Source organism: Hydra viridissima, unplaced genomic scaffold, assembly GCF_058129835.1.
Source record: "Hydra viridissima isolate aposymbiotic clone 2 unplaced genomic scaffold, HvirCarnegie_v1 scaffold_3, whole genome shotgun sequence".
Classification (NCBI taxonomy): domain Eukaryota; kingdom Metazoa; phylum Cnidaria; class Hydrozoa; order Anthoathecata; family Hydridae; genus Hydra; species Hydra viridissima.
In genome coordinates, this window is record NW_028324302.1 from 12,339,197 (window position 1) to 12,354,366 (window position 15,170).

At 26.6% G+C, this 15,170-nt stretch overlaps 1 protein-coding gene across 1 annotated transcript; it reads left to right on the top strand.

Annotated features, from left to right (window-relative positions):
* Positions 1–71: 71 nt before the first annotated feature.
* LOC145201999 (mitogen-activated protein kinase kinase kinase 4-like) lies at positions 72–14,803 on the top strand. Its single transcript, XM_090081709.1, has 22 exons — positions 72–1,242; positions 1,791–2,373; positions 2,484–3,085; positions 3,597–3,758; positions 4,103–4,260; positions 5,103–5,391; positions 5,539–5,603; positions 7,720–7,897; positions 8,037–8,186; positions 8,356–8,517; positions 8,818–8,951; positions 9,067–9,148; positions 9,224–9,302; positions 9,813–10,016; positions 10,534–10,743; positions 11,083–11,153; positions 11,299–11,415; positions 11,560–11,719; positions 13,280–13,402; positions 13,873–13,979; positions 14,101–14,277; positions 14,377–14,803. The coding sequence occupies exons 1-22, from the start codon at positions 436–438 to the stop codon at positions 14,383–14,385; spliced, it is 4,629 nt and encodes a 1,542-aa protein (XP_089937835.1). The 5' UTR covers positions 72–435; the 3' UTR covers positions 14,386–14,803.
* Positions 14,804–15,170: the final 367 nt, after the last annotated feature.

The window sequence follows — 15,170 nt, forward strand, 5'->3', positions numbered from 1 at the left end:
ATAACAATTAAACCAGCCTCACTTTCATGTCCAAAATTTAAATTAAAAAAAAAAACAAAAAAAAAAAAAACAAAAAACAATACGCTTTCCACTAATAGTTCTGCGTAGATAGATAACAAATAAACCTCACAAAAAACCCAATGCAGAAGCCTGCTGACTTAGTTCCTTACCCGAAAAGTGTTTTTAGTGAATAAACAGAATTAAATTTGAGACATTTCAAAGTAATTATATTTAAACAAACCAGTTGATAGTCGTATCCTAGGAACTAACACCGACTTAGTTTATCTGGTTATAACCGTGAAAGTCAACTAACCAAACAACTAACAAATCAAATAATCAACTAATCAAATAACTTGTTAAGTATCGTGGTGATAAAAGTTAAATACTTGAATGCTGAATGTTTTTAATTCATGAAGTTTATTTTTAAGCAGAAAAATGGTAATTTTACCTGGTACTCTTCAAATCACTGAATCAGTGCCTTCTAAAGAGAATAAGAGTGCAGTCATACATAGCTCCTACTTTGAAGAACCAAATGTTTTAACAAATAGTTCTTATGATAAGCTAAATTCTTCAAGTGATTTAGCTAGCAACCTTACATCATGTAATCTAATAGATGGCAGTAATGACTACACTATCGACTTAGTACATAAAAAGAAGATGGTGTTAATGGAATTAAAAAACAATGCTCCAAACACTTTTTCATACCTGTATAATAGTAGCAATGATTCAACAGATGGGGAAGGTGAACCAACAAAACGTGAAACAAATAGTTGTAATCAAAATCATATAATGAACAATAAAAAAAAATTTCCAAAAATTGTACAATTAGGACTAAATCAATACCCACTTCTTAAAAAGTCTGAAAAAATTGATTATTCTTCAATAAGTGCAAATATTTTGGCAGTAATTCAGCAAAAAAAAGGAGTCAAGGAAGAAAATGAAAAAACAAAAACTGAAGATGTAAATCTTCAAAATGCGCCTCGTGCATCAAAGCTCATTAGAGTAAATTCATCAAAAAATTTTAAATCAATCTATAATCATAAAGCAGCCATTGAAGATACTGAAAAACTTTCTTCCTCTAGTTCTGTTGCTTTAAAAACCTTAAAAATTGATTTCAAGAAAGATGTTTCAAAAAGTTCAAGAGATCATTTCTACAAATCCTTTTCACTGCTTGTAAAACTTGGTGGAAGAAATATGTTAGATGTTAGTAGTAAAAAAACACAATCTGACAATCTTTGGCAGGTAATATTGTATGTGCTTACTTTGGCATAAAGGTTAAGCTGGGTAAATATAAGTGTGTAATCAAGAATATTTATGGGTCAGCAGTAAATAATGGTTATACTCTATACATATTTAATAGTCCCACATACATATTTATGTTTTAAAATCTTTGTAATATCTTTGACAATAGTTGTGTAAACGCATTTAAAGAATGTAAAATATGCAAAAAATGCTCTTTCTTTTTTCAAAAAATCTTTAGTGGTTTTCAGGAGTATTTATTGATTTTTTGAAAAATGACTTGAAATTAAATTTCAAGTGAAAATATGTATATTGATTTATATAGTTATGAAAGTTATAAATAAGCACTTTTTTTGTTTGGCAAAAATACTTACTTAAATAGTTATTGTTTTTTTTTTTTTGCTGGAAAAATATACTGAGAAATGTGAAATAACTTAGTTTCCAAAAAGTATAGTTTAAATAGCTAAAATCATTTATCTAGAATTAATGTTTATGTAAAATGCAGTGTTTGACTTCTTATTCCAATGGTTGGTATTATATATCTTTTTCAGGTTGAATACAATGAGTTATTGTGGCTTGAGATCCGTGCTTGGCAATATGGTCATACTATAGACGAAGAAGATAATAGACTTCAAGAAGAGCGGTTTAAAGTTGATAAAGTCCTTGATGAAGTTATTAACTTCAAATTTTCTGCCTATGAAAGCAGCTACAACAATCTTACAGGTCAAAATGAAAAAAATAATTCTTATATAAGTGCAAATCAGAAGCTGCCTGTTATTTCTCAGACTAATTTAGATGCTGGAAAAGATTCTCAATTAAATCCTAACAGTACATTTGTATTTCCTCTACATCCAGATTTCTTTGATAAAAATCGCTACATTGGAGCTATGAAAGTTGTTGTGGAACTCTTAAAGAAAGTTGATAATGTGGAAAAATTGTATCCTAGTCGTGAGTCCTTAGTAAATGAACATTTAAAATATAAAGATGTTAAGTTTGTGCGTAATTATGAGGCACTTTTGTTTTGGAGAAATATTAATCTGGATATTTTTCATACCATGTACATGCTTTCTAGATGGATTAATATTGATTTAGAAGATGAATTAGTCTGGAAAGATTGGTTTTTACATGGTTTAGGTATGCATGTAATACTTTTTAAAATACTTTTTTAGAATTCTTTATGTTAATCTTTAACTGTATAAATAAATATTTCTTGAAATTGCCAGAATATCAGCTAAAATTTTTAGAACTTGCTCACTTTCAAGTAAAGCATTCGTTCTACAATTCAAAATGGTGTTCAGGTAATCTTGCTGATGTGTTGAAAAGTTCTAGTGCCTCATTGTTGTCTGATCAAAATGAAGTAAGAAAAAGTAGAAAAGGGAAAAATGCTCATCATTCATCCATAATACAGCAAACTAGTACTTCAAGATATCGTTCATTTGTTGAAACTGAGATGAGAACATCTGGTTTCTTTGGATTGATGAGACATGTTAAAAATCTTTTAAAATCAACTTTTGTGAAAGGGCAGTTCATTTATTCTGACCAGAAAAATGTTAATTTAACAAACAATGAAATTGATGTCGCATTTGAAAAAAAAGAAGCAGGAAAAATTCTCAATATTGTAAATTCATTGTCTGTGGCACCTGTTGATACAGAAAGTGATTTTAGCATGTTAAGTTTTGGCAATGGAGTTCAATATGTAAAAGCTTGTCAAGAGATGTGTTTACCTTCATTTCTGGATAATTACTTATTCCTTACTAGAGTTCCAATCGACATTGTTCATGAAAGTGTGCGCTTTCGTATTGAATATAAACCAAAGGTTGAGCCCTCTTACCTTAGTATTAGACAGGTATGTAAACATGGCCTTATTAATTTTTTAGTAAGATCTGGCATTGAAAAAGTAAATGTTGTTGAGATGGTGAGTAATTTTTTTTCTGCTTTTATGAAATTGAAACATATCTGAGTATTCTTCAAGTTTTTCAAATGTTAAAATGCAAAAGAGAAATAATTTTTTTAAACCACTTTGATAATTAACTATATTTTAAAAATCTTTTTATGTGTTTCTTTCTGATTACAGATTCTTTTGTATATGTATGCCTTTTAAAAGAAGAAAAAATGATTTCATCTATTATTTTATCGTTATATTATTTAACTACTATATTGAAGCAAAATGTTTAAGTTTCTCAAAGATGGTCTCTTTTTTTTTTTTTTTTTATAGCAAAAAAAAAGTTAAAACCAATAAAAAAAAAAAAAACAGGAAAATATTCTAAACCTAAAGGAAAAATAATAAAAAATAAAGGTTTTTGAACATATTGTTTTTTTATGAACCAATATATTATTTAAATTATTTTTATTTTTAGTTGATTCATGAATGCAAGGAGGTTATTTCTGGAAGTGTGATGTCTAAACACTATTACAAAAGTATAATTGGCCCTTTTTTATCTGAAGTCAGCCAGACCCAAGTTCAATTGTACAATGCAAAAATTCAAGAGTTTGAAGCAGATCTAAAAAGCATGCTGAATGTTAGTTAAATATTTTTACTTGAGATGAAAAGCATTTTATGTTTGCTTTCAAATGTTTATATTATAATTACCTGTTTTATTTCTTTCTACAAGAGGTAGTCATACTGACTTTTGAGTTTCAAATTGCTTGATAGGACTTTTGAGTTTCAAATTGCTTGATAAGACTTTTGAGTTTCAAATTGCTTGATAAGACTTTTGAGTTTCAAATTGCTTGATATTGGCATTTGTAAAGATTAAAATTGTTTTTGAAATTAAATGTGTGAAACATAATTTTAAAGCTATTAACTTTCTATCTTATTAATTTATTCTTTTACTTTTTAAAGCTTTGTTTGGTTTTTTGTTAGTTATACTTTGATTATCTACAACATTGGATTAGGCTGGTGCATAAAATGGAGAAAACCAGTGAAAATCTCAAAAATATTTTAGACGAAGAGTGGAACTTTACAAAGGAAATTTGTACCTTTGTGCATGGAGGTGAATCAATTGCGGCTTACAAATTTTGGTAATGGTATTTTTTAAATAAATATTTTTTGTATTCTTCTAAAGTTATGTAATTAAGCATTGATTACTGAACTCTGTTTTAGTTAAATTTAACAAAAATTTTTTTTTTTAAATTGTTTGCAACTATACATTAGTTTAATTGATTCTGACTTGCTACCTGCTATTTTGACTTGTGTACATCCAGTTTCATCCTAAGAAAAAATATTTCATCTATAAATAAAAACTTCCTTATATTATTTCCTTATAAAAATTTTTAAATTTCCTCTTAGTGTTTTTTATTTGCAAGAAAGATGATAAAGTTTATTTATTATTTTTTTTTTAATGTAATTTTTTTTGTCCATTTTTTTTATTATATACATTTTATAGTTTCAACAATAAATATGCAAGATTAATATCAAAGTGCTTGATGTTAATTTTTTATGGTTTGTGTTAGTTTATCTTAACAATTCTAATCATTGTGGCGCTATAACTTTTGGAGGCTCTGTGCAGACACTAAAGATTTTTTTTTAAATTTTATTACTTTCATTTTTATTGATTTTAATTTAAAAAATTATACAATTTTCATCTGTTTTTTTTGTTGTTTTTTTTCAATTCATATTTTTTTACTATTGGAGAAGTTTTCCTAATGTATTTAATACTTGGGGGCTAAATGTAAATAAACTTTAAAGCTTTATTTGTAATATCTGTAATTAACAAAAATATTTTTTTTAAGTGGATCAGATAAAAGTAACATATTTAATGGTACTCAAATAAATTAACAAACTTTATGCAAATCTAAGCATTATAATTATTACATTCATACAAATGAAGTATATGTATCAATCAAAATTTTTTATTCTTTAGTGTTATGGTATCAGATATTCTTAAATCAAGCAGTCAGTATCTTAAAGACTCTATAGATAGTCTTTTTTCAAAAAGTAAATTACAGGAAGAAAATAATAATTTCCGTCAAACAATTGCTGCTGTGTGTTTTGAGTACAGAAGTGTTATCAATGAGGTCAGAGCTCGAGCCTCAAAAGGATTGGGGTTTGCAAAGTTGTTATGCAAGGATTTAGGCATAGCTGCCAAATATGAAGTTATTTCTTCTTATGAAAAATGTTTTTCAAAATTAAAGTCTTCAAATCACATGATGGTGAGCATTTCTCTTTGTTGCTTGAAACCAAATTTTTGAAGGGCTTTTTCTTTTTGTTGTTTTTTGAAGGCAATTAAATGTATTCAATCTTCTATGTGTAAAAAAATGATGTTGTTGAATTGTTTAAGTTAAAAAGCATTTCTTTAGATTGAGCATGATTTCACAACAGATTTCATTATTTTTGCACCAGCTACTTTGGCAAATCGAAAAAGGTAACAGTATGGTCTTTTTTGTTTATTTGATTTTTTTTTTTTTCTTTATAAATGTTTATACACTTTTTTATATTATTTAGAATTTATTTTGTGAATTTTTAGATATTTCTATATCAATTTTTTTGTTGTTGAATTATTTTCAAAATGTAAAATCAATAAGTCAACTTTGTTTTGACGCACACACATCTATAAAAGATATAAATGTATCTATGATTTATAGTCATAAGAATAAAAGGTTTTGTCAGTTCAGTTTATCTTGTTGAGTTTTTCTAGTAATTGAAAAACTGCTGAACAATATTGTACAGCTAAGAGCAGAGTGTATTTGATAAGGCTATGGAAGAGGAACTCCTGTCATAAAAGGTGTAAAAGTTTTATCCTCAGTTCTATAAAATTGTTTATTATGGAAAGAGAGAGGGAGGGGGGGGGGTTTAAATAATTTTTCTAAAAGACAAACTAAACATCTGTGAAATTGTTTTAGTGTTCCTCACAAAATTTACTTACAATAACTTTTCAGTTTTTACCAAAAGTCACCAAAAATAAACATTTTTACATATAGTTATTTTACAATTTTGTTTTTAACTTTATAATGTACATATCTTGAATGTTTTTTCAGCTTAGACTTGAATGATAATAATTTTAAAGTAACCCCCATTTTCCTCTTTACAAAAGCAAGCTCTTACTATGGCACTCTCTATAACTGTTTGTCAAGTGCTGTTTATTAAAATTTTCTGACAATTGTTGTCCTTTAGCTCAGCAAGAATATGGGACTTATTGATAAAAAACTGTTTATATGTTCCCATAAAAAAGAAGTCTAGGGCCATCAGAGAAAGTTAATTTCACAGACAAGGAAACTCTGCATTTCTTGAAATTATTCTTTCACTGAAAGTTTGCCTTGGTCTCTCTGGTTGAGTGATCATTTGCCTAAACTTGCTACCACCACATTCCAGGTGAGCTTCCTGCTGTTGAAAACAAAGCATATTTAAGCATATTAGTTATTTTTACTTTATTTTTTAAAAGAATATTTACAAGCATAAAAAAGGTATAAATTAGTTTATAATTGACAAAATAGAAAATGATTAACCTTTAAAAAATCAGTTCTGTTGAACAGATTCCCTGTAATACTTTTAAAAGTGTTAGTGCAATAGAACATTTATTTATCCATATGTAATTGCAGCACTTTTAAGAAACAAATGAGATTTTACTATTTAAACTTAATTTATTTCCTGGATGCTCATTTCCTTGACATTTCGTTACACTTGTGATTTCATTAGATTTTTTGATTTCTGCAATGTCTAACTGCAACATTCTTTGATTTCACAGTTGCTTGTACCTTTGCTGCTCCTCCTTAAACTGTTTCATAAATTGAGAACTGAGAATTGAGAAAAATACTGTCTCATTTCAGCTCCTGGTATTACATAAGCTAAATCATTATCAATATGATTGCTCTGTCTTAATTATTCTGTTTCAATTTTTTATTCATAATTTTTTAAACCTACTCTTTGAAGAGCGAAGGTCATACTACCTAATGATGTGAACCTAATGCAAGAAATATGCTAACAAAGTTGATCAAAAAAATTGTGCATGACCAAAATATTTATTTTTATGACTATGATTAATTTGAGTCGTGTAAATGATCACATAAATCTTAAAATTATTTTTTTAATCTTATTCATCACCCATTAATTTCACATTAAAACTTGTAATAAACTAAAATTTTTAAAATAATAAATGATGCTTTGATATTCTTTAACTTCTGTTATGAGTTACTTGCACAATAAAAGTGTAGTAAGCTTGATTTCCTGTGTTGGTTAAAAAAAAAATCAAAGGGTTGATCTAAGTTGCATTCTAATGCAAAATATTAATTATTTCTTATAATGTGCTGGATAATTTTTTTAACAATCAACTAGTCTTTTTAGGGTGTTTTTAGAGTTCTTATGGTGAATTTTCCTTTTTATCTTCAGCTTGTGATGTTAAGCATTTTTTTTTTTTTTTTTTTTTTTTTTTTTTTTAACAAATTAAATTTTTTTTTTTCTATTTTTTGGTCCGTTTTTCAATAAGATTTTTAAATTGATGAATTTGTAAATACTTATCATTCATTAAATTTTACATACTTTAGACAGTGTAAACAGATGATCAGCTTAATACGTGGTTTTGATGATCCAGATGATCGATCATGGTGCATGGATGGCTACATTATTCTAATCAAGTCTCCAACAGAAAAAGTATTTTGGAAAGGAAAAAGGACAACATTAGATACTTCCATTGACCTTGACCTTGCTCTATCCAATATTAAAGTATTTTTTTTTTTTAATTTTTCTTGTTTTGAAAAAGAGTAGATTCTGTTAACAAATACAGGTTCAATTTGGAATTTCTTCCTCTTCTTTTTTCTTCCACTAACCTTTTTACTATATACTATTTTAAAATTTGTTTCAGGTGGAAGGCATGATTTTGATTTGCAGCAACTCATTTCATTTAAATTCACAAAGAAAGAATGTTGAGAAGTTGTTGAATGAATGTATTAAAGTGACATCAGAGCAAACTTCCAGTCATAATTTAATTGAGAAATCTCTAGAAGATTTAAATGTTAGATTTTAATTTAAAAAGTTATTGTTGTGATATTAGAATTTTACATAGTCCAAAAGTTCTTTTTAACATAGTCCAGAAGTTCTTTTTAACATATGTATGAATTTTTATGAATGTATACATACATACGTTACATTACATACATACATAAATATCTTTCTTTTTTTAGAACTCTGCACTTAGGTTAGCAAATGTGATAGTATCAGGAATTGATGACATAGGTCATAATCTTGACACTTATTACTCAACGGAAATAGATGCAGCTGATGCCATATATTTAAAAAAATTATGTGTTGGATCAATGCACCTTTGCTTTTCACTTGGATTTGAGGTGTAACTTTTACTCATCCTACAATAATATATGCTTAATTCACATAAGAAAAGTACTCTTAACAATTACAGCATGATCAAAATAAAATGTTAAATTTTGAAAAAATTTAATAGTGAATCTTTTCTATATTAACTTTTTTTTGTGTATTGTATTCAACTTATTACTACCACTACATTCATATTTATCACCTCATACTTAATATCACTTTATATTCTATCTTTCTTTTAATTTGAGTTTAAGTTTCTAAGTTTCTTTAAATTTTGTTAGTACCTTCATGAAGTAGTTTGCTTATCTTGTTAGTACCTTCGTGAAGTAGTTCGGTTACTTACTGGTCATTGGCGAATAGAGTTATCAAAGCTTTTCCTCAGGTTGTCCAAAATTTGGATCAAATTTGTGATGACAAAAACAGAGAGAGGGAGAGGAACTCGGCCAAGGTTTTTATTTTATAAACTTATGTAAAGATCAAAGCATAGATGAAACTTATTTTTTGATATTAACTTTAGTAAGCATATTCCTACAAATAGCTAAATAAATGGTTTGAAAATTTAGGTGGGCAGCACAAGGAATGGAATTTTTAATTGCAGCAATTGATCCAATTAATTTAGAGCAAATATCTGGAGAAGAATTTCAGGTAAAATTTTTTTTAAAATGTTATTTTTTTGAAAACCATCAACTTTATAACATTGATACACTATATTTTTTCCAGAATCTGAAATCAGAAATGCAAGCTTGTGCTCGTCATGTGATTGGAACCTATGCTACTCCTATGGAGCCTAAAATTAAAGGTATACTTTTACCAAAGTGAAAATAGAAAGAATGAAAAAATAATAAAAATTAAAACAACATTATGGCTAAGTTTATTTTGTTAAGTTGTCTTTTTTTTTTGGTTTTTATTCTGAAAATAAATTATTTAACCTTTTTCTATAGCAGGATAAGTAGTTCAATGTTAACCAATTAAATAAGGGTTTAAAATTTTATTAATGAAAACAAAAATTGTGTAAATAAAGTTACTTTTGAAAAAACCTAATTTGATTAAATGTAAATTTATGTTTATATGTTTATATATGTTTATGAATATAAATATTTTATGGAATGTAAATCCATGTTTTTAATCTTTTGTTTCTTACTCACTTAACTTAAATGACAACTTAAAATGTAAGTTGTTTAAATTTTAGTAAAGAATAATTGAAAAACATTGTTCAGAATAAAGTTATCTGTACCCTTCTTTTTGTTTCCTTTCTTTTTTTGTTTATATGTCATCTTAATAATTTTTAAAAGATTTCTACATTTTTTAGAATCCCATAGCAGTAATTCATTCTTGAATCGAAGTCGTAGCCTTACTCAGAGTCGTAAATCTTTGGATACCCAAACTAAAGGTGATAAACCAGACAGCAACCACAAAGACTCCTCACATTTACAATCTCATATTACGCATGCTTCATCTGAATCATCATTATCACTTGAAGGCAATGGAAGTTTAGTTGAAGAATCATATGAAGGTATGATAAAAAGTAGAGTGATAAAACAAGTTATAGTAAAAGTCTGTTATTTCATATGCTGCTTATTTCAAACATTTGCATTTTCAAACAAATGTAATGTTAGATTACAGCAGTTTTTGTCTTTTAAATGTCAAGAATGTGTAATTTTCTTATCATAATAAAGTTAAAATATGCCAAATAAAATAAATGTTTTTTGTTTGTGAACATTTGTGATGAACCTTTAACATTAAAAGCTTTAATATGTTACTTACATATCAATGAAAGGTCTCTAAACTTCTGAATGTAGATAAGAATTACGTAAAATGTTTTAAATGGTCTTCTGAATGTAGGTAAGGATTACATAATATGTTTTAAATGTGGAAATAATCTTTAGTTCTTGAATCATTCAATATTTTTTCAACAATTTTTATTCTCCTAACAAATCAATACTTATAACAATTCAACACATATTCATTTTTTCCAATAATTCATTCAATGTAAAATCTCTCAAAAATTCTCTCAAAAATTATTTTTATAGAGTCTGTTGAAGATACAAAAGAGATAGCAGTTCCAGTAATAGTTCGTGTTAGGAATGCTATAAAAGAAATTGAAGAGCGCCGCACAGCAAAGCTTCAACATATGGGAGTTATAGGAAGTGTAACATACAAAAAACCAGATTTAGCAGTTGAATTAATGCAGTTAAATTTTCGAAGAGTTCATTTCAAATGGCAGCTTGGGAATAAAATAGGTTAATAAAGTAATTTTTAAATTGGCTTTGCATATGTTATTATTTCCCTTAAGTATACTCAATTTAAAATCTAGCAAAATCATTTTTCAAAAAAAATTTTTTTTTTTTTTTTAAAAAAAAAATCAAAAAGGACTTGTAAAACGTTAATGTCAAATCTTTTAAAGATGTTAAAAAAGTTCTGTTTATTTGAAGACCTAATAACAAGCTTTAAAAAGCTTTTAGTGTGTTTTATAGTTAATTTTTTTGGAATCAATAGATTTTAAAGGTTTTTACAAATAATCATTCAAAATGTTAACTTTTTATAATATGGTTTAAATTTTCTTTGTCAATGTTTTATAGGCGAAGGTCAATTTGGAAAAGTTTTTTCATGTGTCAATCTTGATACTGGGGAGCTTATGGCAATGAAACAAGTTGATACTTTTTTTGAATTGTTTAATTTTGTACTTTTTAAATCAAATAAAATTTTATTTTTAAAATATTTTCATTGAAAAGATTTGAAAAGTTTTACTCTTTTGTTGTTAGTTTTTTTTTTTTTGAAATGATTTTTTAAAATAGATCCGGTTTAATCCAAATGACTATGGGACTATTCAATCAATAGCTGATGAAATAACAAATGTACAGAGTGTTAAACATGACAGTTTGGTCAAGTATTTTGGGGTTGAAGTCCACAAGGTTTTTATATTTTTTATTATCTTTGTTTAGATAAGGTCTCATTTACCATTTCAACTAATAATATGAAAGATTCATTTGCTTACTTTGAGAAATATTTTTTTAAATAAAAAATATTTTTATTTACTTACTGTGACCAACATTAAGGATGAGATGCTTATATTTATGGAATATTGTGAAGATGGAACTATTGCAGAAGTTGCAAAACTGGGACTTCCAGAATCTTTAATTCGTGTTTACACATATCAGATCATAAAAGCTGTAGACTTTTTGCATAAAAATGGTATTATTCACAGGGACATTAAAGGTACCTTACTTTTAAAAATTCTTTTCAGTAATATTTTTATAAAAGGATGTAATATATCGATATATATAGACATGTCTATATCAATATATATATAGACATGTTATATGGACATATGATATTGGACATGTAATATTGGACATATATTGGATATAATATCTATATAATGAATAAAATGTAATATCAATATAAGCAGTATATGAGTATATCAATATTAGCAGTATATATAATATATATTTATATATATATTTATCTATATATGTATATATATATATATTTATGTATATATTTATGTATATATTTATGTATATATATATATATATATATATATATATATATATATATATATATATATATATATATATATATATATATATATATATATATATATATATATATATATATATATATATATATATATATAAAAGTACACACACACACACACACTTAGACCTGCCATAAATACTGTTACACAAGTTCAATGAACCAAAAGTCATATCCAGAGAGGGGTATTTTAATACAGAGTATTTCCCATGTTATTAAATCAGACCAAGAGATTTGGACTTATTGAAGAAGCACTGACTATTTGCTTATTCTTCTTTTAATGGATATCAGGAAGAACTTAACAATTACTTCACTCAAATTAATTCACTTAAAAAACTTAGACAACATGCATTGAAAAATTCTTTTTTTCTGATGAAGAAATTTTCAATATTAAAGAAAGTTTAATAAACAAAAAGATCAGGTATATGCGCATAAATCTTAAGAGGCAGCAATTGTTGAAGAAGGCAGTGGCCAATTTTCCGATTGGTGTAGTGTATGCTGCCTTCGATAATTGACCATCAAGTTTAAATGCTTGTGTAGACAAAGAGAACTATATAAAAAATTGTTTGATATGGTTATAAGCACTGTTTGTTGCAAAAATTCTTATAAAAAAGTAGCATTACAGTTTAATGTATCTAAATCAACAGTTAGTGAAATTGTGAAGAAATTTCAATCTGTTTAAAAACCTGTAGTCTCTACTAAAACTTCCAAAAATTGTCTTTCACTGTTTGCAATTGGTACTTATCTGAAGTACCGGTTGCAAGCTATTAAGTTACAAGCTATTATTGCATGCTATATAAGGTCTGATTCATTTTATTGAAGGTATTATGAATCAACATAAGTACAAAAGCTTGACTAAAAATTAAGTCCTGTCATATTTGAGAAAAAAGTAGCCAAAGGGATGAATCTTTCAATATGACAACAATGCTAAATATATATCAAAGTAATGAAAGCATTCTTTGGCTTTTCAAAAAAAAAAAATTGCAGTCTTAAGTTAAATTGCATAGAGCACTTGTATAAATATTGGGATCAGTTGGTTGGTGGGAAATCAACCAAATAAGTAAAGTTTATTTTCAATGATTCAAAAAGCTAAAATGGAAAGTATTAAGGTAGATTCACTTGTGGATATGCTGCTAGTACAAATAAAGGTTAAACCATGAAATGGTTTAACCTTTATTTGTACTAGCAGCATATACTTATATTGAGAAAGGTCTGCAACAGAGTTTTTTCTTTAACTAGGTGCCAATATTTTTCTATCTTCCAGTGGATTGATTAAAATTGGCGACTTTGGTTCTGCAGTGAAGCTTAAAGATGCTTTTGAAACCTGTCAGGGTGAAGTGTTTAACACAAGAGGAACAGCAGGTGGGACTTATTTTTGAAGTTATTTTTTTAGTTAATATACCTAATTTGACAGAGTGACCAGTTTCTGATTTCTAAAAATTATTCTCTTCAAACTAAGCAGTCATTAAATTAATGTCAACAAAATTGAAATAGCTCCCAATAAAAGTTTTAAAATAAATTTTTTTTTCGTTTTGTTCATAAAAAAACTTTAGCATAAAAAATAGAGTGTCATAAATTTTTACATTTTTTCATTTATGACTACTAATTTATAACTGTGATAGAAATGTAATATCATTTATCAACCTCTGTTATTAATATAACCAAAACATAAAATGGGAAAGTTCAATTCATAAAATGGGATTCCATTTATAATGATGAGTGTTTATAAATTGGTGATTTGTTGTATATAAAGTATGTTAGCTGTAAGTTGTTCTTATCTATTACCTTTAGTCTTAAGACATGTAGGGTTTTAATAATTATTATTTGTGTAGCATTTATGGCTCCTGAAGTGATTACTCTTGACAAAGGCTGTGGCTATGGTAGAGCTGCTGATATTTGGAGTGTGGGTTGTGTTGTCATTGAAATGGTAACTGGAAAAGTAAGAATGTTAAATGAAAACATTGTTGAGTAGTTGAAATGTTATGTTTATAATATATCATTTGGGCTCAAAAAGCATTCAAGAGAATTTACTGTGTCTTTTAATTTCTTGGTTTATTTAGCAACCATGGTCTGAATATGATAATGTTTATGCAATTATGTATAAAGTTGGTGGAGGCCAAATTCCTGCTATACCAGATAACTTAAGCGAAGAAGGAAAACATTTCCTGATGTGTTGTTTTCGAGAGCAGCATCACAGATGGACATCTGCAATGCTTGAAGATCACCCATTTGTTAAGGTATATATCTTTGCTATTGTTTACTTTGTAGTACTTTATTTTGTTTAAACAAGTTGTAATATTTATGCTTTACATGAATTTTTTGTACAATTTTTATAGTGTTGCTGATGAAGCTGTTGACTTCCATGTATGAAGTTTACTTCATAAACTTTTTTATGTTCTTTTAGTTTTTTCTAAAAAAATTTTCATGTTGTAAATTTTATTGCAGCTTATTTTTAAATATATCAAAAGTGTAGCTTGTTTGTTCAGCTTGAGCTTTTAGTAACTAAAAAAAAAGTGTTTCTATAATTATCAACATATCATTATTATTTATTCAAATGCATTATTTATGTTTCTAAAAGTTTTTTACAACTTCTAACAATCAAATGGAGTATTTTTTGATAGCAATAACTCTATGTTTTGTGGATTTTTAATGATCAAATATTTTTAGATTTTTTATTGCTGCTTTTATACAATTCAGATATTTCTTACTGAACTTTGTATTTTTAGTTACTAATATTGTGTAAAAAATTATTTTTTTTGTTGATGTCTTAATTATTTAAGTTCATCCTTTCCTGTTCCAAAAACTGGAAGAAAATAGAAATCATGGATGTTACAATTATTGATTAAAAATTAGTACTGATTACATCATAAGAATTATAGTATAATACTTAACTATTTTTCAACCTAAAATTCTTTCTATTTTTAAAAGATTTTACACTGCTATTCATAATTAACTATCATGAGAGGAATTTCATACCAAATATTTTCAATTTTTTACAGTTTTTAAAATTTCTTATTTAACATTTTCCAGGGGCTATTGCTATAAAAGATCTAGTGTTCTTCAGGGAAAATTTTTTTTTTCCATAAAAAAGAACTTTTTAAGCAAACTTGTTAAAACAATGTAAAATATT

What these genes read in the sequence shown, in the direction of transcription:
- LOC145201999 (XM_090081709.1), top strand. Translation starts at nt 436, where the DNA reads ATGGTAATTTTACCTGGTACTCTTCAAATCACTGAATCAGTGCCTTCT. An exon ending in TTGGTTTTTACATGGTTTAG is followed by an intron (nt 2,374 to 2,483) that starts GTATGCATGTAA and finishes TAAAATTTTTAG; the next exon opens with AACTTGCTCACTTTCAAGTA. An exon ending in CTTACCTTAGTATTAGACAG is followed by an intron (nt 3,086 to 3,596) that starts GTATGTAAACAT and finishes TTTTATTTTTAG; the next exon opens with TTGATTCATGAATGCAAGGA.